At 39.2% G+C, this 24,893-nt stretch overlaps 1 protein-coding gene across 4 annotated transcripts in view; it reads left to right on the top strand.

The window, feature by feature from the left end:
- The window catches only part of FAXC (failed axon connections homolog, metaxin like GST domain containing), a 44,603-nt gene extending 20,757 nt beyond the window's left edge, over positions 1-23,846 (top strand). For 2 of the 4 annotated variants that reach the window (XM_026726687.2, XM_087913777.1), the window contains exon 6: positions 1,675-3,120. In XM_026726687.2, coding sequence (XP_026582472.1) covers positions 1,675-1,961 — 287 coding nt within the window. In that variant the 3' untranslated portion in view covers positions 1,962-3,120. Of the gene's footprint in view, positions 1-1,674; positions 3,121-19,540; positions 20,788-22,670 lie in introns of those variants that run through there. The other 2 variants (XM_087913771.1, XM_087913761.1) reach the window with 2 other exon arrangements.
- Positions 23,847-24,893: the final 1,047 nt, after the last annotated feature.

Consider the following 24,893-nt stretch of genomic DNA (forward strand, 5'->3'; position numbering starts at 1 on the left):
GTTTATTGTTATAAAGACATATAGTATGGGTTTTTTTGTTGTATTTTTTCACTTTTTGCTAGAGCACATTTTGTATATCATCCCCCCGCCTTCTTTTTAATAATGGATGGATCACGATCACTATCATTTTTCTGTTCTGCTCTTTTGCTTTTGCTTTTTGCTATTAATTAGAAAACAACAGAAAATTCATAAATAAATCAGTAAACTTCATAGTATTCCCCCACCACCACCCCTACAAGTCCCAATATTTCAGGAGACTAAATCACAAACACCAGAGGATTGTGCATAATCCGCATACTCCATTCCCTGAAGATGGTCTTTACGTTATTGGATTAGCTTGCAGGACTATCATAATCTCCCGCTCACCATCCTGCTTTTTGCAACATGAATATTACACAGATAGATTTGCTCCACGGGCATTGGAACTTTGCATGTTTAGAAATTCAGGGGAAAAAAATCATTGCCTTTTTTTTTTTAAAGGTTCAAGCTAAAAAGATGAACTCTTCTGTATATGGCTTGGGTAGACACATTACTGAGTTATCACAGCAATGCCAAGCTGTGGCTCTATGAATTGTTTTGCAGGAAAAAAAGCAATTTCTTCCCACCAGGAAGATTAAAACCCTTCTTTAGAGCAGCTCTGTGTGAATCATTGCCAGGACTCTTCATTCAGGAGCTAAAGACGTTGAAAAGCTTCCAAAACCATCAGAAGATTGATTATATGTTTTTTTTAAAATATATTTCTAGAGGCTGTCTCTTTTTAAAAAAATGAAAAAGAGGAACATTTGGGATTTACGGCTTATTAGGAGTGGGAGGGAAGTTGTCCATGGCCCTTCACCCTAGATGCTCATGCTACATCCCACCCCACCCACCCCCACCAGCAAACCAAATCATTATGCATAAAACTAAAGCTGTAATTTTGGGCTCATAGCAATAAGACAGTTCATACTGTGACAAGTAGTGCATAAATGATGTTCATATGCAAAGCATCCTGCTGTTTTGAGAGAAATTTCTGTAGCTATTCATTTCTTCTCCTCTGCTTTCTATGTCCTTCTCTCATATACTTAGACATTCTGGGGAAGAATGGATGAGGAAATCTCTCTCTCTCTCTCTCTCTCTCTCTCCCCCCTCTAATTTTTAAACAATGCTGCCATCTGGTGGTTCAAATATATTACTAATGTATTCTCTTATCAGTCTCTCTACTCTTTTTGAGAACGTAAATACGGGCAGTCCTCAACTTATCATCACAATTGAGGCCAAAATTTATGTTGCTAAGAGAGAGTTAAGAGAGTTTTGCCCCATTTTACAATGTTTCTTACCACATTTGTTAAGTGAACCATTGCAGTTGTTAAATTAGTAGCACAGTTGTTAATCTGTCTTCCCCACTGGCTTTCCTTGTCAGAAGGTCACCAAAGGGGATCACCTGGTCCCAGGACACTGTAACCGTCATAAGTATGAATCCAGTTGTCAAGCATCTGAATGTAAAATCACATGACCACTGGGATGCTGACATAGCCGTAAGTGTGAAAAATGGTCATAAGTTCCTTTTTTCAGTGCTGTTGTAACGTTGAACGACCACTAAATGAACCACTGTAAGCCGAGGACTACCTGTATTCTAGTTTGAAGATTCACAGTGTGGTAAACCATATTCTCCGTCCCTTCTTGGTGTTTTTCCAGGAGAATTGATCAACCTGGCTATGTACTGTGAGAGAATAAGAAGAAAATTCTGGCCGGAGTGGCATCATGAGGAAGACAACACGCTGTATGAATCAGAAGAAAGCAGCGAAGCAAGCAAAAGCCACCCACTGCTGGACTTCAGTTTTTATTCAAGGACAGAAACATTTGATGACGAAGGACCCGAAAACAGTTTTTCCCGAACGCCTGACACCGATTACACAGGGCACTCCCTCTTTGATTCTGATGTGGATATGGATGACTGCACAGATCATGAACCATGCAAATGACGTGTCTAAAATACCCTGCGCCATTTTGTGTCAGAAGCATCAGTACTTCTTGGGACTCAGGCAAGCTGACTCAGGTTTCAAAGAGCCCCTTGTTGGTCGGGAAGAGACCGTTACGCGCAACGCTATCTTCATATGTTCTTTGGACCATTTCATCTTTTTTCCATCATAGGAAAGAGCCCCCACAGATCCTAGGCCAACCGGTTTTAATAACGGTGATGATGGAATTGAAAAGATGACAAGGAAGGTAATGGGGTGGGTGGGAATGAGGATTCACGTTAAAAAATAAATATGCAAAACTTCCCAGTATGATGTAGAGGAGATAAGGGCCAAGAAAATCTCATTTGGATGTTCTAACCTCCTCCTCAGTGGACTTCCTGTCCCCCAGGATACATTGCGGTGAAATCAGCGCAATGAGGAATGGTAACGTCTTTTCACTTTGGGTGTGCCAGGTGACCCCTTGCAGAGGTAGTAAAACAGGTTCTTCAAATACGTGGTCTCAAAGAAATGTTTCTCAAAAGAAAAAAGTAATGTTTGTTTTTGCAGTGAAATCAATCATTTATTGGTCCTCTCTGAAAAAATGTATTTTTATTTTTAAACGTATTTTGATAGCCTTGCATTTTTAAAGGAGAAAATGCATCCTCCTTGGTTTGTTCCTTTGTATCACTTCTGCTGCCATAATTATTCAGACTAGAATATAATAATTAATTGTACCAAAAATATTGCAAGATCGAGTTATGTGGGGGGTGGAAGAATTGGTTGGGCATACTGAAGCAGACTTGATTCTCGTTGACCACCAGAACGCAGAAGCAGACAGTCTTTACCCAAGAGCAGTTACCAAATTTTGCTTTCTTTCATTGAGATGTATGATTGCATTCATGTATTTCTGCCTTGGACTTATGCCCTGCGTTTCCACTTTACACAAGGAGCCTCTTACTTAGTAAGATCTTGCAACAGACTGCATCTTCCCACTGATAGCATTCCGGTCCATGAATGTTTTTTCATGCAACACCTATTGATTAGAATCATAGTAAGATTTTTGTTTGGGGCTAATCACCTGGACAATCAGGTTTGGCTAGATGCATATTGTAAACAACTACTAGATGTTGGGAAGTAGTATCACAGTTGTATATGTAAAATACAGGTGGTTCTCGACTTGCTACAATTCGTTGTGACCCTTCAAAGTTATGACGACATTGAAAAAAGTGGCTTACAACCGTTTTTCGCACTTATGACTGTTGCAGCATCCCCATGGTCATGTGATCAAAATTCAGATGATTGGCAACAGACTCAAGTTTATGACAGGTGCACTGTCCTGTGGTCATATGATCACCTTTTGTGACCTTTTGATGAGCAAATTCAATGGGGAAGCCAGATTCAACCAACAGCCGTGTTACTAACTTAACAGCTGCAACCGATTCATTTCACAAACGTGGCAAGAAAGGTCGTAAAATGGGCAAAATTCACCTAATAAATGTCTCACTTTGAAGCAGACATTTTGGGCTCAATTGTGATTGTAAGTCGAAGACTACCTGTACTTCGTTTTTAGTTCTTTTGTTCACCCTGTAGGCAAGTTTCTAAAACATTTTCAAACACACTATCAATGTTACTATATAATTATGCAGGGTTTAATTTTGGGAAGAGGAAATGCTGCTAGGAGCTATAAAGTCTGTTCCTTGGGTTGATATCTGTTAGGTGCGCTTACAGTTATTTAAGAGAAATGATATTTATTTAACTGTAGGAATACTATTTATTATGCCTCTCCTTGCAAAGAACATGCCTTTGTTTTGTGGAGATTGATTCTGGACTTTATTATATTGATATTGATATTCCTACTCGTCTATTTTTTGAACCCAAACGATTTTCAAGAGGCTTTAATATCTGTTAAGCTTTACTGTAGGATTCCCTCTCTCCTCATTTTTTCTTAAAATGAGCCTTTCATCAGACATAGATGATGTCACTTTCCCCCACCCCATACTTAATGGATTTTGTTTGCTGTTTCTCCTATATACCTGTTGCATGCAGTCTTGCGATCAGTGCTTACTTTTCTTTTTTTTAATCAATATGTATAACCCATCCTAATAGATTCTGGATGAGGTGCAACAAAATCAAGAGCAAAAGAGAAATACAAAAATAAAAGCTCAGTTGTTAAAAAATAAATAAAAGCTGGTAAAATAATATCATTTAAAATCAATGATAACCATCATAGTTTCCCTTAGACTAATCTAATCAACTGGCTAAGTGCATGCTGCAATAATTGTTTACCAAATGCTGGGGCTATTCATTCTTTGGGGCTATTCATTCTTTGGGTTGAAGGAGGTTTGTGGCCTGAGCCCATGTACCTCTGGAGGATATATATCAGGTCCACTCTTAACGATTGGACTGCATAGGCAAGTTCAATTCTACTAAAGCATTTGTCTTCAAAAGTCCCAGAGCTCAAAAGCGAAGAACTTTTCAGGGAACAGCTTTTTGAAGTGAGTGCTTGAAACCCTTCTGGCAACCTGTGTAGTGACTTCCCATCAGTAGTCCAGCTGCTGCATTTTATACCAGCTGTAACTAGCTGCAACTAATGTAGAAAATGTAGAGCATGTCTCTATTGTAAGGACTGTTATATTCCTACCATCATGTGGTAATCAAGGCAAGGATTACCATTACTAGGCATCTTGGTCCAAGTAGAGTCACAGTAGGCTTGTCCAGATGGAGCTGAGCAAAAATTACTCTGACCACAGTTTTCTATTGCTAGCGTAGGTGAAACCCGCACCCAGATCTTCACAGTGTCCAGGATTCTAGAACAGAACAGAGCAGAACAGAATAGAATGAGTTGGAAGGGACCTTGGAGGCCTTCTAGTCCAGCTCAAGCAGGAAAACCTATACAATTTGAGATAAGTGAGTGTCTAGACTCTTCTTAAAAACATCCAGTGATGGACCGCCCACAATTTCTACAGGCAACCTCTTCCACTGGTTAATTGTCCTCACTGTTAAGAAGTTTCTCCTTAAATTCCAGGTTGCTTCTCTCTTTGATTAGTTTCCAACCATTGTTTCTTGTCCTGCCCTCTGTGCAGTTCAAGGCCTTTAGGGCTTGGGCTAGAGTGGTAATGTATTCTGATGACACCTCACCCCCACCCCACCCCCAAATGCTGATTGACCTCCTCTTTCCACCCCATCGGGAGATGTTAAAGAAAATGGGGAAGGTCACGGAGTCCTGAAGAACCTTTGCTGAAGTTTCTGGAGCTTGAGTGCAGGCCCTGACCGCTGAAATTGCCTACTGATGTGGGAGCAGAACTGCCATAAAATAGCGCCACCAATTTCTGCAAGTGGTCCAGAAGAATAGTATGGTTGATGGTACTGAGTACCACTGAAGAGTCTAATAGGTACAAGAGGGACACAGTTCCCCCATTTCGTTGCAAACAGAAGTAATTGACAAAGCATGCAGTGCCATTTCTGTTTCATAAAACCATCGGTTGAATTGGTTGAATCGCTGAATAATCCATATCTTCTTCATAGTATAGGATATGAATAATAGCTGAACTTAGAAATCTATACAAAATTTGTTTGCTTCTATTAGATTTCAAAAATTGGAATAATAATAATAATGTGTGTCTATCTCGGATCCTTGAGAAGGACTCGATGGGTGGATAAAAAAGCCAAATCCAGTCCAAACGTCTGGCTGACAGTGTGACCAACCCTAATAAGAGTAGAGCATTCAAAGGAGCCTCTGTGGCTCAGTAGTTAGAGTGCAGTACTGCAAGCTACTTCTGTAGCCAGCTGCCTACAATTTGGCAGTTCAAATCCCACCGGGCTCCAGGTTGACTCAGCCTTCCATCCTTCAGAAGTGGGTAAAATGAAGACCCAGATTGTTGGGGGCAATATGCTGACTCTGTAAACCATTTTGGGAGGGCTGTAAAGCACTACGAAGCAGTATATAAGTCTAAGTGCTATTGCTATACTGGAATTTTCATTGAAGTTAACAAGACCTCTTTCTCTCTCACCTTTCTTCCCTCTTGTGTTCTTTTTTTGCTGCTTTCATATATACCCCAAAGAACTGAAAGGTTGACAATTGCATTAAATCCCTTGTGCCTTGTTGATTGTCTTATTATTTGGACGTGGCTCCAACGGAAGTCCTAAGTTTTGTGAAAGAAGGAATCTTGTTTCCTTCCTCTGAAATATCATTTCATTGCAATGGCCAGGTAGCCTTTGATATGCAGATTAATAGCTTTGTTTTACAAATATCTTTCTCTTCAATCAAATGACACTATTTACCGAAAGCCTTCCAATTCATGTAAGTAGATCTGAATGAATATACAGATGAATAAATATAATACACAACATTGGCCTAATCCAAGGAAAATTCTATACCAAATGAAATCTGAGAAGCCCATGAAGAAAAAAAAAATCCAACTTATTGAAAAGTTAGCAGATATTAAATCATATAACAGACTGAGACAAAATGTAGTTTGTTTGGTTTTGGTTTAGCATAGTACATGAATTCATTGGGTTGTAAACCTTGTGAAACTTAGATGTATGTCTTGTCCTGTAGCAAATTGTTCCATGGTGAGTTGGCCGCATTGAGTTGTCCTAGAACTCCATTCCAAGTTGCTGCAACCATTATAAATACATGCCGGTTGCCAAATGCCCAAATTTTCATCCAATGACTATGAGGATGCTGCAATGGATGTAAGTGCAAGAACTGGTCACAAGTGACTTTCTTCAGTGCTGTCATAACTTTGAATGTTCTTTAAATAAATGGTCATAAGTCAAAGACTACTGAAATCAAGACAAGGCTTAGCACAGTTACAAATCAAGTTTTTTTTAGAGTACCTGGACTGTGAATTACTCCATTCTTGTCAAATCAGGCAAAGGACCTCTGGACCAGATCTGTATATCTGAAAGAGGTTTACTTTAGAGATGAAAGAACTTGAATTACTTAACTGCTAAGCAATTTATTGCTTTGTATAAGACAGAGGTCTTCAGAGGTCTTGGCAACTTTAAGACTTGTGGACTTTAACTGCTAGAATTCTCCAGCCAGCCTTAAAGTCTTAAAGTTGCCAAGTTTGGAGATCCCTGGTATAAGACTATCAGTACTTGGAATTGTGTCTGGTTATGGACCGGAATCTGATATAGCTATTTCAAATCTGATTCTCCATTGCTTGTCAGCCATGGGTTAGCCTGTTTGATCACAGAACAGAATATAATCTTCTGTTCCCACTAGACAATTTATCACTGTGTTCTACTGACGAGTAAGATAAGGAGTTCATAAAAGCAAGCATAAGTGATCCTTTCCTCTACCCTCCTACCATCCTGCTCTGGTAAATTTGCTGTTATGCATTAGTGTAGCACACACTGGGTGCCTTCATTTAGACAATGGCATCTCTTGGGACCCTGAAGTGTACCTTCTTTATTGAAGTATGGCCTATAAAATTTCCCCAAGATCTGGGTGGTTCCCATCCTGCTTTAGAAGATTTTTTGAAGATTTGACTTTTTTTTTTTCAGGGTGACTGTAGTTGAAGCCTCTTTGGAGCCATGTCGGCATATTTCTTGTTATCTGATATGCTGGTTTTTTGTTCCTTTTGTCTTTATTGTTATATTTGGTATTTTTCTATGTTTTTATCTGGTGAACTGCCCAGAGTCCCTGGGAGTGTGGCAGTGAATAAATAAAATGAATAGCAACCAAGTTAAAAAAAAAATTAAGAGCATAGTGGAAAAGGCATTTGGGCCTAGAACATCCAAATCTACCAGCACTCCTGGTCTATCTTTAGGGGAAAGGATCTAGAAGAAGCTGAATACCATTTCTTAGAACAGGACAATTAAAAATATAGTGAAAGAGATGCCCTTTTCACATATTCTCAGTGCTGAGAGAATGAGAGGCAAATAACACAGCAAAGCAGAAGTAAGCTTTCCCGAGATGAGGTTCCAAAATTTTAGCAAAGGATTCTCTGCCCAGTTGCTGGGTGGGCGTGGCCATGGTGGGTGTGGCTTAGTCAGCCTCCAGCACCATGGCGTGGAAGGGGTGTTTATGCCCTCCCTGGGCTCTGGAGGCTTTTCTCAAGCCTCCACGAGAAAGAAAATGGCCTCCCTGGACTCAGGAGACTCTGGAAGCCGGAAACGGGCTCATTTCCGGCCTTCCCAAACTTCCGGGAGGCCCACTTTTCTCCCTTCCTGAGCCTTCGTGCGTGCCCTGCACTTACCTGCATTTGGGGGTTCTCTGAATTACACAGAATCTTAGCTAGGGGCACTCCTGAACTCCTGCGAACCCCCAGCAGCCCACCCCTGAAGCTTTCTTGTGCATGCCAGAAACACAGGGTTCTGACAATTGGGTGTATCTTTAAAATATGGGTGACTATTGGGTGGGATAGTTGAGATGCAATGTGGCAATGTACAATCGTTCCTTTTTCTTTTGCGTTGTGACTAGGTATGGAAAAGTGTTTTTGCTATTTTGATGAAATTCATTTGCTGTAGTTGTCTGTGTTCTGGAAGGGCCTGGAAGGTTTTTAAGAGGAGACAGGGTCACTAATAGTCAGACCCTAAACTACTTAGGACTTCAAAGGTTATTTCCAATGTTTAAAGTTGTGCCTTGTAAGCAGTTGGCAACCACTTCAATTCTTTCAGTACAAGACCATTGATTCATTCATTTCGCATTTCATTTTTGTAAATGCCAGCCCACCCTTTCACCCCAATGGTCCGTAGATATTGGGCAGCGATCTGTCAGTATGGTCCCTATATCTTATATCAATTAGCTGCATCTTTCAGATGCTTATCAAGGGTAGCCTCATGTAGAGGATATTGCAGTAGTCAAGGGGGATATATTGTAACACATGGTGGAGAACCATTGCTGAATCTTACCAGCTCAGGAAAGAAAATAGCTGCTATACTGGACAACATTTTGCAAAGTGTTCCTTGTCACAGCAGTCTTACTAGCAAATCTCACCACAGCCTAGGATGAAGGAGCAGCAAACGTCTTTCAAGAAAGTCTCAAATGCATTCCAAATAGACAGAAATGCTGAGAATCTCAGAATTTCTGAGATAATTTCCTCACTGATTCCCATTTACATAATTGCTGTAGACAAATAGTTGGGCTAATGGCTCTTTAGATTTTATGTGGGCTCAGTGAGCATCATTTGCTTTATTGGATTCATTTCCATCCCGAAGGACGGCTGCTGAGGAAAAGAAAATCTAGGACAGCTGTATCAGGATGTGTCTTAAAATATATAGTTACAAGAGAAGTTAAATTTGGAGGGGGAGGGGGATTAATGCAGAAACATACATGAATATACACATATTTATATATGTATAAATATATACATATTTTATACAGGAACTGCAGAAAGACTCTGTAGCACCCACACACTCACTGCAGAGTATTCAAGTTCAATGCATTGCCTTCTTTGCATATTTTTTAAAATTAATAAACAAATAGCATTATTTTCCTTCAAATACTTTCACATTTGTCTGTATAAATAATGCTCCATTGTACTAGTTTAAATTAGAACAATATCAGTGCATATACTTTATTGAGTTCTGTGTCACCTGCTATACACCCAGAGATACATATGTAGTATGATCTAGTCTAGAGCAGATAGTCCTAAGCCCTTTGGTGTTTGGCCCATCCTGACTTCCACAGTTATTTTTCCTAGTCCCAGAGTCTGAAAAACCGAGTACTTAATTTGGTTCTTGGTGCCTTTAAATCTCTTTATGGAGTGGTCTTCTTTTTCCTCCTCTTCCTCCTCCTCTGAAAAAAGAAAATTTAAAAAAAAATTGCCACAGATCTTTCTAACCTTTAACATTTTTAGCTGTCAGCTTTTTTATTTTTTCCATTTCTTTGGAAAATTCAAGTTATAATGAAGGATTTTTTTAAAAAAGTTATTTTCCTCTGTTATCCAAGTTGATAACTTAAATTTGAATAGTATTACAACATGCAACTCAAAGGTACAATGTCAATATATCACTCAAGTATCTATATTTATTCTAAAATGTAGTTGGAGAACTATTTAAGAAATGTAGTTCTCAAAGAATGCTTCACATTTGATTATAAAGTCTTTTAAGAATCTGAACTTCCTATATGTTTTGGCAGACATGAATCGATCTGGTTAATAATTAACACTTGGATTAAATTGGATTGGTTCAGCCTGACCAAAAGAAATCTGTATCCCCTCCCCCCCAAATAATAAAGCAAAATAATTTAGTTTTTTTTAATTTGAAAATATTTTAAATATAGCCTAAGGAAAAAAATGTTCCAAGTTAACCCATTGTGGAACTGGGAACAGCCCCTCTCATGTGACAATCCAGTACTTCTTTATTGAATTTATACTCCACCTTTCTGTTAAAAGTGTTTTCAAGGATGGAAGTCAAATATGAAGGGAAAAAATCCAATACAACATCTCTCCAAGTAAATAATAATTTTTTTTTCAAAGAAAATCAAAGGGATAAGGAAGTTTTATTAAGATAATTTGTCAATAAATCCGATTATAACCATTCTGTTCTCTTTTAAAATTTTCTCCTTGTCGTCCATAATCAATGATAGGGAAGTTGACTACTTCCTTGTCTTGATCACTACAAACCATTCAACATAATAATTTAATTTTGCACTGTAAATCCAATGATGGTTTCAGGTAAATATATGACCACTTCAATAGTACTTTTTCTTCACCAAAACAATGCTAAAGAAGCAATTTTGAGTTTGCAAACCTAAGAGAGGACATGTTGTATCTTTACTAATATGTGTTTACCTAAAGTTAGTAGTAGCTTGGGAGATTTTTAAAAATATTTCTGTTTGTTCTTGTTCTTGTTGCTGTCCAAGATTAAACTTCTTTGGATTTTCCATTTGACATCTAGAATATAATGGAGTTTTGTATGGAGCAGGAGCTATGATATACAGTATGTTGTTAACATAACTGCTCAATATACATCACACTAACTAGAAGCATTGTGCATTTTGCTTTTATGCCATTAACAGCTACCAATATCCTATCATCCAGCAAGAATGAATGAATGAATGAATGAATGAATGAATGAATGAATGAATGAAATTTCCTATTGGAATGAATATCAATACCTTAAATTGGTATTTTCTTTATACTGTGCGAGTAATGAAAGCCTCCTTGAAAATCTTTCTCATTTGCTCTATGTTTATATTTATTCTCATGAAATTATGTTCATAATGCCCTTCAATATACAGCTAAACATAAATTTAGCAAATGGAGATATATCCAGATGAAAGTTCAGTTATGCATATTTGACTGAGGTACGTTAACGTGAAATATCTTTCCATGGTATAAATGATCACATCAACTGCCTGAGAAGCTGATGTCACCATTTGTGCTGCACAATATGTATGGTTAAAGCAAAGTTTGCTGCAAGTTGTATGAGGGACCATTTGAAGGTCAAAAAATTAAATTAGTAATGTATGTGTAAATTAAATTAAATGTATCCTTTCCAAATACCATAATTGCTGTTCTTTGTTTTGTTTGCTAAATTTATATCTTGCCTTTCCTTCAGGACCTTAAACCAGTGTAAATGCAACTCTCTCTTCCCCTTTTTCCTGTAATGTAGTTATTGTTAGGTTTAAAAAGAGACTAGCTAAAGTAGGGGCGTCAAACTCACATCTCCATGGTGGCATCACGTGATGTATTGGGACTTTTTTCCCCTTTAGCTAAACTGGGCAGGGGTGTGGCCAGCACATGACACATCCGTCCTGAGGCCCATGAGTTTGACACCCCTGAGCTAAAGTTTCTGGTGAACTTCTATGCCAGAGGATGGACTAGAACCTGGTTGTTCTCACTCTTAGTCATACAATTAACCGCTATAACACATTGGCTCTCATATAAATGGATTTTACATCCACTTCAGTAATGTTTGGATGAATTAGTGATAGAACATCCTTCATGTTCATTGTTCAAACCATTAAATGTCTTTATTACAAAATAACCAGGATTTTGACTGCTATGATTTTGGTGCTATTGCTTAAACTTCACTAAAGAATGCAGGAATTTATGCTGTTGCACTGTTCTTTTTTTCTCCTGAGTGCTTTCTCTCACAACTCGTCTGAATTTTTTGTCCCAATAACTTGTTCATGATTTCAATTTTAGGAACATTGAAAAATGACAGGGTCATTGTGATGGTGGAAAGAATGCAATGCTGATATGAAAATGGAAGCCAACACTGTTTTACTGAAACTATCAGCATTATGTGTAAAACTACCAATCGCACATTAGTATGCGACCGACCAATGCTGTGGATTGTTACATGAGGCAGTCATTATTCTAGCACTGTTATGACTACTAGTTTTTAAAGCCATGTTTAAACTTGTGCACTTGAGTGTAACATACTTTTAAATTGTGCACTCTGTTGATTAATGTGTGTGTGTACATACATATATATATGTGGAATTCTGTATATTTGGCTTCAATGCATACATAGTTGAAGTGTAAATTATAATGAATAGCTATCCAAAATGTTGTTTGTCATGTTTTTCTTCTTGCATCAAGTATTGAGAAATAGAAAGTTGCACAAACTACAAGTCTTAGACCTCTCTTCCTTCTTTCTTTCTTTCTTTCTTTCTTTCTTTCTTTCTTTCTTTCTTTCTTTCTTTCTTTCTTTCTTTCTTTCTTTCTTTCTTTCTTTCCTTCCTTCCTTCCTTCCTTCCTTCCTTCTTTCCTTCCTTCCTTCCTTCCTTCCATCCATCACGTCAAGTGTCATATGTCAATGTATCTCTCTTCTCCATCAGACATGTTCGAGAGGCTAGTTATCCACCTGCCAGAATGCTTTAATCTGGATAGAGTATCTGCACTGAACAGAGATTTACCGTATATCTGATGGTGTAGAATGACCTTTTCTAATTCCGTGATGTTATGCAGTGAAAATAGAAACTAACAAAACAGAAAATCAAAAGTGTACTTAAAGGCTCAGTGTACAGTATTTTCCATTTCAAGGTTTTAATGTAATTTACATGGGTGAAATCTGAAGAACTTTTGTTAGAGCTCATTATGTTTTATTGAACAAAAAAGCCAAAGTGATTGGTTTATTGGTCTTACATTAACACATTCCCTCCTCTGAGGCAGTGATAATCTGTCTTTTTGATAGCTCTGAAATATCCATGTCTCCTTTTCCTTGTTTAAGGTGAATGTATATTCATTTAAATACTCTTCTGATTAACTTATATGGATGAGAGCCTCAGGCAGAACAATACTCATTGCTCCATCCATCCATCCATCCATCCATCCATCCATCCATCCATCCATCCCTTACTCAATACACTAATGTTTTCAAAGGAAAAAGCCCAAGACCAGGTTGTGGATGTTTTCACAAAATGACAGTAATGCTGAATATGGCTAGTCATAATACACAGATTTATTAGAAGATGAAGTGGTGAAGAAATTTGGCAGCTTCCTCCGAACTCTTAGATGACGGTCATGCCTTCAAAGAAAGCACTGGTGTTATATACTTGATAACAAAAATAATGCTGGGATCTGGTGCTTTGCAGCATCCCTGCTTGTAATTATAAACTCTTTTTTTTTAATCAGTTAGGACATAGTCTGGCAGGGGCTAACTGAGGTGCCTTTAGGATGTAAATGCCTGCAGTTGCCATACTGAGAATCGCAGAAATATTGGAAGAGTCTGATCTCTCTTGTTAGAGATCTGTATTGTTTTCATAAAGATAATATTTGAGAGTGGTGCCATATTTGGATGCAAGGACAGAATACTCAGAGCATTCAAGGTGTGGTCACAGCACTTGTTTTCTTAAAGCAATTTTTCCCCTAGGATTTCATGGCTGCCTCCCATGGTTGCTGCAAGATCTTAGGAAAAATGTGTTTGATTTTAGGAACTGTAACATATTCTGATCCCTACTACGTGGACTTCAAATTACTTTTTGCTTTCAGGTACAAATACGCTGAGCCCTATTGTCAACTCTCAGTATCCTTGGTGCCTTTATTTTAGCCAAAGATAATTTAAAGTCATTGCCATGCCCTTGCAATAAACTGGAAGTGTCAGTTATGTTTGCCACAAAACATTTTCAGGAATTACAATGAAAAATTAGTATATTTTCAAGATATATTTAATGCATAGGAAATCAAAATTATTTCTAGTTAAAAAAAAGAGAAATTGGTATGAAATAGCATGACTTGTCTGTGGTGGCACTGTCATTTATTATCAATTTGTGTCCCATCTTCCATGCAGACCAGCAAGGATTCATATAAATCTGGGTTGTGGATACTGGATACATATTATTTTGACAACAATATCCAAATATTTCTCTCTGGGTGAATTTATGCACATATTTGTATCTCCTTCCTTCCTTCCTTCCTTCCTTCCTTCCTTCCTTCCTTCCTTCCTTCCTTCCTTCCTTCCTTCCTTCCTTCCTTCTCCCACCAATGCACACACTATACACTGACCTTCCAACTGACCAGAATTTCAGAACACACCATTTCATGGTTAGAAAAATCTGTCTGTATAAAAACAACATGGATACAACTACTGCAATCATGTCAAAATTGGATAATTATAAAAAAGGCTGTCCAAATATGAAATCTGAAGAGTTATACAATCCCTTTGTTCTTCATGATAAACTTGTTCCACATATGCAGAAAAAAACCCTAAAATGGCTCTTTTTAATTCTTTCCAACTCAGTCAAATATTGGAAAGAAATTGTATGAAGTGACTTGGGATTCCAGCTATTTGTCTGCCTGTTACTCACTAGGATAACTTTGCAAAAAATAAATAAATGAACTGAATACCCAGCAACTTTGATAAAGGGAGGAGAAGCTAGTAGAAGAAAGATTATCTGGATCTAACCTGGGACTGTGCAGAAAAATATCCTAGGGAAAGCCCCTGATATATCTCTATGAAATTAGCAGTTAGCTATAAATTCTATTTGTTGTTTGTAAACATTTATTGGCCACCCATCTTACCACAGGATAATTCTGGGCAGCTTGTCAACTTCTCTATTCAATGCCCTCCTTTCCTACTCCATCCTGGTCATGTGATTCCAGAGCAGAGGTTATGTAAATTGCCCCATGTTTTTCAGTGTGTACATGACACAAACGTTCAGAGACATAGTACAAGGTGAGAGCAGAAACACACAGGCATAACAAAACACTTTGTTACATAGAAGAAAACATTATTGCTTATGGACACTGCTGGTCATGGTGTTGGAAGGAATTCCAGAAGCCATACTCTGCATGATTTCCCTAATTCATTATTTTTTCCCAATCCAACAGCATTTGGAATTTTAGGGACTCTGTCTACCCATTTGCTAGCAGGATAACTGTCCTAAACCAGAGTAGGATGGTATCAAATTTGTTATGGCGGAAGAGACTGGCAAAAGAAACTTCAGATAAGACAAATAGGCCAGAACTGGTCATGGCTCCATGGGGGAGACATAATTGGGGAGAAGCTTGGAATGCTACCAGCTCTTCCATTCTAAGTCACCCCTCTTTCTTCCTGGTGATATGACCCAGAATAGAGCAGATACTGTCTGCCCCATGCTTCTCAGTGGACACCCACACCCACAAATACACAAACAGACACAACACATGCATCCAAACTCTCTCAAGCACACAGAGGCAACATATGCATGCATTCTGGGGAGCAAGTCTCCATATCAGTGGTGGTATTCTACCGGTTTGGCCTGGTTCTACAGAGCTGGTAGCAGCGATGAGCAGTGGTGACCGAACCGGTTCTCTCCACTGCTCTGCTGTTGGGCCCACCCACCCACCCACCTGGGCTCCCATACTCACCTTTATCCACTGAATTTGAAGCACAGCTGCTTTGTGCAGCACAGAAGAGTGCTGCGTGGCAGCTGCTGAAGCAACCGGGATGGTGCAGGCTTGCAGGAGGTGAGTTAGAACGCCTTTGTGCCTGCGCAAAGTGCACATTTGGCATGCGCGCACACAAACACACAAAGTATGTGCACGCGCGCAAAGTGCGCCTACCAAGCCACACCCACCAAAAATATTTGAATCCCACCACAGCTCCATATGCATAACTACTTGATTACACAGAATACAATTCCTATCCAATGGCCTTTGCCAAGAAGCAATTGGAAAGAATTCTGGAAGAAGTGCTTTGCCTGCTGTTCCAAACTTGCCTTTTAATGTAATGAAATTAGTAAACAATTAAAAAGATCAGCTCCTTTATTTTTTGCTCCTTCTTTCTTCTTTTCCTGATTATGGCTCATAATTGTCTCAACTAAAAAGAACAAGGGAAAGAGACATGAATGGAAGAGAAAATACCAGGGTGTTCGGCAGGTTCAAATCGGCATCCAGTATGGAATTTTTGTGTGTGTGACAGTGCTGGCAGAGATGCCCTACTCTTCAGTAAAGCATTGTTAACTGAAGGCCTTCTTCTATCATGGATTTTCCATTTCTAGTTTAGGATAAAAGATAAAACAAAGGAATAGTATTGCTTACAAAGCACCTGAGCCAAACTTTTACAAAGCATGCTGACTCAGGTGAAAATCCTTATCATGAGCTGCTACAGCAGTCACATTTTCTGCAAAGCTTGGCATGGTTGCTTTCAAGAAACCCTGATTGTCTGTTCACTTGACTGTGTACATAGGTACTTTACTTTGCCAGCATACCGGTCCTGAGATGTTTCTTGGGAAACCCTAGGAGCCTTATTTCTACTCCTAGCAGAGGTGGTATTCAGCAAGTTCTGACCAGTAGATTATCTAGTCCAAACCCTGCCTAAGCATGAGACCATACACCATTTCTGACAGAGCAGTCCAGGCTCTTCTTGAAAGCTTCCAGTGATGAAGCACCCACAACTTCCGAGGGCAAGCTGTTCCATTGGTTGATTGTTCTCACTGTCAGAAAATATCTCCTTATTTCTAGGTTGAATCTCTCCTTGATCAGTTTCCATCCAGTATTTCTTGTCTGGCCTTCAGGTACTGTGAAAAGTAGGTTGACCCCCTCCCCTCTGTCATAGTCCCTCAAATATCGGAACACTGCTCTCATGTCTTCCCTGGTCCTTCTCTTCACTAGACTAGCCGTGCCCAGTTCCTGTAACTGTTCTTCATATGTTTTAGCCTACAGTCCCTTAATCATCTTGATTGCTCTTCTCTTCACTCTTTCTAGACTAGAGTCTCAACATCTTTTTTATAGTGTAGTGACCAAAAGTGGATGCAGTATTCTAGGTGTGGTCTTATGAAGTCTTTATAGAGTGATATTAGTACCTCACGTGATCTTTATTGAATCCCTCTGTTAATGCAATTTAGGATTGTGTTGGCTTTTTTGGCTGCCGCTGCACACTGTTGGCTCATATTTAATTGGTTGTCCACTAAGACTCCAAGATCCCTCTCACAGTTACTGATATGATAATAAGCCTGGTTTCTGCTGTAAAGCCTGAAACTTCCTGAAGGACAGCTGCTACCTGACAGCCCACTACCTACTAATCCTTTTTAATGCCTCTACTGACCTTTTTTACTTTCATTCTCATTCATATATTTTGCCATGTTTTCCACAATTTAGAATATTCAACAATTTGCTGCTAAATACTAAATCGCACCAACCAGTATTTTGCTGCAGCTGCTGCTGCTAAGGTGGCATTGACTATGAGCTTGAAAATGTCCTTTATATTTTGGTTATTAATTCAGACCAATGCTTGAATACCATGCATTATTATACAAATTGCTTTTAGGGAATTTTTTTTAACACCTTCTTTTTAGTTTTGCTTTTCTTACAGGGAAACTGTCCTATGCTATTCTGATAGGGACCACTGGAGGGTAGTCAAACACTTGAATTAAGTGAACAGGCTCCAGTATATTTATATGTATATTGTAATCAGTTGGCCTCTTTCCCCGGTTGAACTTTTAATGTTAGAAGGACTGATGCAGAAAGGGGGATGTGATTTTTCAGTTCTGTACCATGCTTTATGCCTTTTCTGTGTACTTCGATTGGTTTCACTTCTCACACAACAAATGAAGGCTAGCAACACCCTCTCTGGTCCTGTTTAATGTGAAGAGTTGTACAGAGTAATAAGGTCAGGATTTGTTCCTCAGAAAGAAAGCCAACAGCTGGGGTGTGTGTGTGTGTGTGTGGAATTAAGCTATGCAGTATCTTCTTTCTTTGTTTTCTTTTCCTTGTGGAACCCTCCGGCCCTATGACTTTATTTCTTTAACATCACAAACCAGGTGATAGGTCACTGGATAATATCAAAAAAGAGCTAAGAAGGATCTTCAGTTATGAAACATGTATCAACACACAATGATCACACTGACACCCTTCAAAATCTTGCAGTCTATCTGCCCAACTTAAAGTATAACTTTTATAGTCTTCATGTCAAATCTATCCGTCAGTAGAAAAAATACAAATAAGATGAAAACATAATCCTTCACTTTGGCGTACAAGGCTTTAACCTGACCTTTTTCAGTCCCAATGAATTTTTTCCCCTTTACTGGGTATATTTCCACCTCTAAATTTAAATTTAGTAAGATGTCATTAAGTATCACCTACTGACTTAATTCTGCATTCGTCTAATGACACAGAATTTCTATTACAGAAATTTGCTTTTATTTTACTTTACTTTTCAATGCATATCAAATAGTACTAATAAAACAATTTGAGTCTTCTTAATATTGAGGTCACAGCCTTGTACAAAGTGGCAAACTCTTTAAGCATCAGGGTCAATTAACCAATCTCAGGTTTCTGTTTCCTTTTTTTTCTTTTCTACCAGGAAGGTAATTCAATGTACCTAATTATTTTTCCTACCCAATGCCACTGTTGTCCCCTGTCAACGAAGTTTTGTGAAAATCCTCCTAAACTATTTTTTTCCGGAATTCTTTCTTTCTTGTCCTGTCTTTCTGTATCATCTTTCTTTTTGTCTCTTCTGAGCAAAGTCAATTTTAATGGAATCTGCTAGTACCAACTAGATTTTTTTTTGTCATTTAGTTTTGTGTTGTGTGTCAGACAATTAAAAAAAGGATTAAATAACATTAATGGAACAGCCTGAGCCTTTAAGAAGGTCAGGAAGTAGAGTTATGGCACCCAAACCATAAACATTATTCATGCTTTAGTTTAACTCATCCTGTCTTTTACTAGATTTCTTTGGGGAAATCTCATTCTCAGGTGCTGATCATCATATCCAAGGATTCGTGGTGTTACTGTGTAGGGGTATCGACACACAGTCTAAAGCAATGGTTCTTAAACAGGGATAATTCCCCCCAAGAGGACAATTTGGCCATATCCTGGGGTAACAGAGCAATTTGTAATTGCTTATTTGTGAGTTGACAATTTCGCCCTGCTGTTGCCAAGAGGCTTGTGCAAAACAACAGTCTGATTTTTCTATATGTGCATGCGTAATGACATTAGTGAAGATTGAGAAATAGGTAACTGGGTCAAACAGTTTAGGAACCACTGCCTTTATGGCATTTAAAAACATGCCTTCTATATTAAATTAGTCCAGCTTAATGTACTATCCATAATTATTGCCACTAGAGAGGCTGTTTTCAGAAGCTTCCAAGGTGTTTATGAAGAAAGAGTATTGTTTCTATACTGCTCAAGGTATATTTTGCCTTCAAGTACAATGGCTTTATTTCAAGTTAGCTTCAAGTCTAATTGTTAGACACATTTTCCTCCTTTCTTCTTTTGCAGAAAAAGAAGATAAGCTAGTGCAAATTCTTCTCTCCAACCATGATTGTGCTGCATTGATTCTGGGCACACAGAGCTTGAATCTTTCAGTTTATGACCTCATAGGTGAAATTCATGTGAGTCACAGAGGTAAAATGTGTGAGTGTAATGCCAATGGTATAAAAGTCAGGTAACCCTGTACTATATGTGGAACTGTTACGCTACAGGCAGAGAAAACCGAACATAATGGATTCAGCTGGAAAAAGGTGCTCTGGGCTTCTTTCTTAGATTAACAATGCACTGCATATGTTAGGTATAACATGGAGAACAGACCTTAAGAAGGAATATTCATTATTTTTCATAAATTCATTTGCTTTGAAATGCCTTGAAGAGATGTATTTTATGTGATGTTCCCAAAGCTGTTTCTTGAGCAATCCTGATCCACTGTGTCATTTCATTGCCTCTGTTCTATGTTGTGGCCTGCTGAAAATGACTCAATGTACTGTAAATGCTAGGATACGGCTGACATTTTGGGAGGTCACATGACCTCCTTATTAAATAGTGTATCTTCTGCCCTACTTCAGGGTTGCACTAAGATGAGAGCTACCAATCCTAGGCTGTTCCTTCCATGAGGTTCACCTAGTCTGAGGTAGGAGATACTGAATGGCAATAAGTGGCTTGCATTTATTTTGTTTTCATTGCATTTTATATTGCCATCAATGAAAAGATATCACAAGCCAAAAATAATTCAACAAGCTGTTGATACTTTGCATCCTGACTTGAACGGACAGAATCCCAGCAAGATCTTAAGAGTGACTGGGTAGCTGATTTTGTAAATATCTGATCTGAAATAAAACTTCAAATCTGTAATGAGCTCTACAACTGAACTAGAAAAAAGGAAATAGTTTGAATCTTTGTTACAAATGCCACAGATGTCCCAGAACAAACCACCTTCTCTCTGTGTACAGAGTTGTTACCAGAAATACAGTGTTGGAAGAACTATCCATCTGGTTCAGTTCCAAGCTGGGAGAAAGGCACTGGAGACAAAATGGAGGCTGGAGGTTGATTGGAAAGATGGTTTAATGATGAAGCAGAACCACATGGGTTCTGAGCAGCTGACTACATGGAGTTGAGACTGAGGGGTTTTTATACCTTCTCTTGGGCTTTGCACTTGAGCTTCCTGTACTTGTGCAAGAACATGTTTTCTATTGGCTGATGTCAGACTCCCATGGTGCCATTAGGGGTTATGTAGGGGTCATAACTGGCTCTATAGGCAAAGTACAAATCCTAGATGTTTGAGCTACATTTGGTTGAAGTTTGAAGGGTGATGCAATGAAGGGACTTTGGACAATTCCTATTGTGGCTGAGGGCTAATCCTATCTTTTTTGGATCTTGGGTGAAGGTATTTGCCTATGAATAGAGCTATCTATCTCTTTATCTCTTAAGTGCTGACATCTGCTATTGGTTATTAAGGAAGGTGAGGGCTGCTTTCCAAGAGCATGTTTCTCCATTTCTCATCCAGGGAAATAAAATATTCTGCCTTTTTAATATTACTCAAAATATTCTAGGAGAGGGGTGGGTGCTAATTTTCTGCAACAGCTATCATGATATATTTCTTAATCAGCAAAATGCCTTACCAAGAAAGACAGTATCATATTTATTGTTAGATTTACAGGTCAATTTTTCTCCAAGAACTCAAGGCAAGTTATATGTGCATCTTCTTTAATCTCCACTAGAGGAAGCTTGTGAGGAAGGCTTTTAAGAGAACAACTGAACAACTGAAAGACAACAAGGTCAACATGAACTTTTGTGGTTTAGGAATGGATCTGAAAAGATGACTTGATGGACACCTTAGCTATCATGTTGGCTTTCACATTTATTTTCACATGTTAAGAAAGTTACATCTTATTTTGAATGAAATGTTTAACCTTTCTACTAAATGTGTTTCTTTCTCACTTTCACTAGGAACAAACACAATTTCTCTCTATATGACCAAACCGGTTCAATATCCTTTTCACATGGGTCCCTCCCTCACAGTTGCAAAAACAATTTTATTATGTGTAGGTGAAGGCAATATTTGGTCTGGCTTTTAGGAGGTACTTGGCAGGTTTGCTTCTGATGTCAAAGACCTTAAACTGCTTATTAGTCCACTTCTGGACCAGGAAGTGTGGGGGTTTCTCTGACTGATAATAGAAAATTTATTTTGAAGCATCACTTATTATACAGGGCAGGGCTTTTCTGATTTAGATGGAAATTTTATTTTGAACTACTGCCTATTATTCCAGAGAAAGGATTGTTTTATTTAGAAGAGAGGTTTTATTTTCAAGTACTGCTCATTAGGGATATGCAATGGTTTGGATTTATCTCCAAATGCTGCCTCAGAATGTGAATGTAGCACCCACGGGCAATATTATAAAGCATCTTTCCCCAGCTTTTCATAGCAATTTTCTGGGAAAAGGTGCAGCTTTTTTTGTGTGTATTGCAGTCAGGTGTTCTGTTCATGCTCCTGTACCCTCCAAAGTACTTTTTGAAGATCACTCCAAAGCACTGAACAGGTCCAATACATTGTGCATTCTTGATATAGGAGGCAAAAATTATTCTGTAACCCCCCTCTTTTTTTTATAAATATTGTAAACAATGCATAGAACACAATGTTCATGTTGCTCATGTTATATCCTTCCTGTTTCTCATTCCTTATGCTTAGATTTCATTGTTATGTCAGATATATTATATATTATAACAGATAGCTATAGCCCTTAGACTTATATATCGCTTCACAGTGCTTTACAGCCCTCTCTAAGCAGTTTACAGAGTCAGCCTATTGCCCCCAACAATCTGACTGACCTTGGAAGGATGGAAGGCTGAGTCAATCCTGAGCTATTCAGAACTGAACTCCTGGCAGGGTGAGCAGTGTTAGCCTGCAATACTGCATTCTAACCACTGCACCATCATGGCTCTTAATAAATAACAAACAGATGTATGAGATGTATAGGTCACTATAAGTATAGTCCAAAAAGATTCTCGAGAGTCTCCCAAGAATTTCTCAGTGGCCAACAAAATGGTATGCATATCTTGAACCTCTAGTGTAATAAAAAGTACTACATCATGTCACTTCCTTACTATCTGACCTCCCCTCTCTTTTGATTCATTCTAGCTCGATGGAATTCTGGAACAAAAATGTGTAAACAAGCCTGTGATTCTAAAACTGTCCATCTGTCCATCAGCAGGATAACTCTCTAAAACCAGAAGGAAATGGAACCAAATTTGGTATAGTAGAAAAAGCTGGCAAAAGAAATACCAAGTGCACCAACAGTTTAGATTCGATTGGAGATGCAATGAAAAACACCAGCAAAATAATTAAAATCCTTCCTTGGATCCCTAGGAGAAAGGTAATTGGGCAGCAGCTTAGAATGCTGTCAACTGCTCCATTCCCTCCCTTCTCACTTCTAGTCATGTGACCTGGAAAAGAGCGTTTGCTCCCTTGTTGTGATCTTCCCAGAAAACACACACTTAGGACAATCAGACCATTTCACCCTGCTTTTACTACCAGCCTACACTCCCCTTAGGAAGAGAACAAAACCAAGCAGTCAAACTATTAGATACCTGCCTGAAAATACCCTCTCCCAGCTTCAGGATTGTTTTGCCTGCACAGATTGGAGTATCTTCAAACAACAGGACTTCGAGTTATACACAGAGACTGTGCTTTTCTACATGAAGACCTGTGTAGAAAATGTCACTGTGGACAAACGCATACGGACCTTCCCAAACAGGAAACACTGAATGACCAGCGAAGTCCAGACTCTGATCAGGGCCCGTGACTTGGCTTTTAGAGCAGGTGACACCTCACAGAACAGCACTGCCAGAGCTGAGCTGAGAAGGGGCATCAAACATGCTAAGGAGATGTATAGGAGGAAGGTCAAGGGCCACTTTACTGACAGTGAACCACAGCAGATGTGGAGGGGGATACAGGCCCTGACCAACTATAAAGGCCAGGGCCCAACAAACAGTGAGAGCAGTAGCACTCTGGCAGAGGAGCTAAAGAGCTTTTTCACATGCTTTGAGACCATCAAGAACCTGGACATACTGCCTCATGAGGACTATGACACTGCATCTCTTTCTCTTCGGGTGCATGAGGTGAGAAAAACACTGAGAGCAGTAAATCCCAGGAAAGCTGCAGGGCCTGATGGCATTCCTGGTGCAGTAGTTAAAGTGTGTGCTGACCAGTTGGCAGAAATACTTAAAGAGCTGTTCAATCTATCTTTAACACATAGCATCATCCCACAATGCCTGAAGGCTGCAATCATCATCCCCGTTCCCAAAAAAACAAATATAAACACTCTTAATGACTATAGGCCCATAGCGTTAACAAGCTCCATCATGAAGGTTTTTGAGCGACTAGTTTCACAGCACATCAGAGATTGCCTCCCGCCCTCCTTTGATCAACATCAGTTTGCTTATAGAGCAAACCGATCTATAGATGCTGTAGCCATCATACTTCATAGAGCGCTGAGTCATCTGGAGAACAAACAGAGCTCTGTGAGGATGCTCTTTGTGGACTACAGCTCTTCATTTAACACTATCATCACAGATATACTAATAACCAAACTGTATAATCTGCAGGTCCCCACCCCCATGTGCTCCTGGATTAAGAACTTTTTGACAAACAGACCACAGTCTGTTAGACTTGGCCCCCACCTTTCTTCCACTATTACACTCAGTACTGGTTCCCCCCAGGGTTGTGTCTTGAGCCCTCTGCTATATGCCTTGTACACCTTTGACTGCTCACCAAGCCACACAACAAACACCATCATAAAGTTTGCGGACGACACAACCATGATTGGTCTCATCTCCGAAGAGGATGAGATGGCATGTAGAGCAGAAGTAGAGAACCTGTCTGTCTAGTGTTCACAGAACAATCTGTCACTGAATGTCCATAAAACCAAAGAACTGATTATGGACTTCAGGAAACATGGACAGGACCACGCCCCACTCATCATCAACAGAGAACGAGTGGAAACTGTCCCTACAAACAGATTCCTTGGCATCCATATTTCAGCTGATATCTCCTGGTCCCCTAACACCAAAGCCATAGTGAAGAAAGCTCAGCAATGGGTTCTCAGGAAGAACAATCTGGACAAGAAGCTGTTGCTGGCTTTCTATAAAGCCTCTGGGGAGAGCACTCTGACATACTGTCTGGGTGTATGGTATGCAGGCTCCTCAGCTGAGGACAGGAAAACTGAACAGAGGGTGATAAACACAGCTCAAAAGATCATTGGTTGCCCTCTGCCCTCCCTGGAAGACTTAGCCAGGTCCCATTGCCAAAGCGGAATCAAGGCCATCATAGAAGACCCCTCACACCCTGGTAATTATCTTTTTG

Source organism: Pseudonaja textilis, chromosome 1 (genome assembly GCF_049901715.1).
Source record: "Pseudonaja textilis isolate UNSWEBS1 chromosome 1, rPseTex1.2, whole genome shotgun sequence".
Lineage (NCBI taxonomy): Eukaryota > Metazoa > Chordata > Lepidosauria > Squamata > Elapidae > Pseudonaja > Pseudonaja textilis.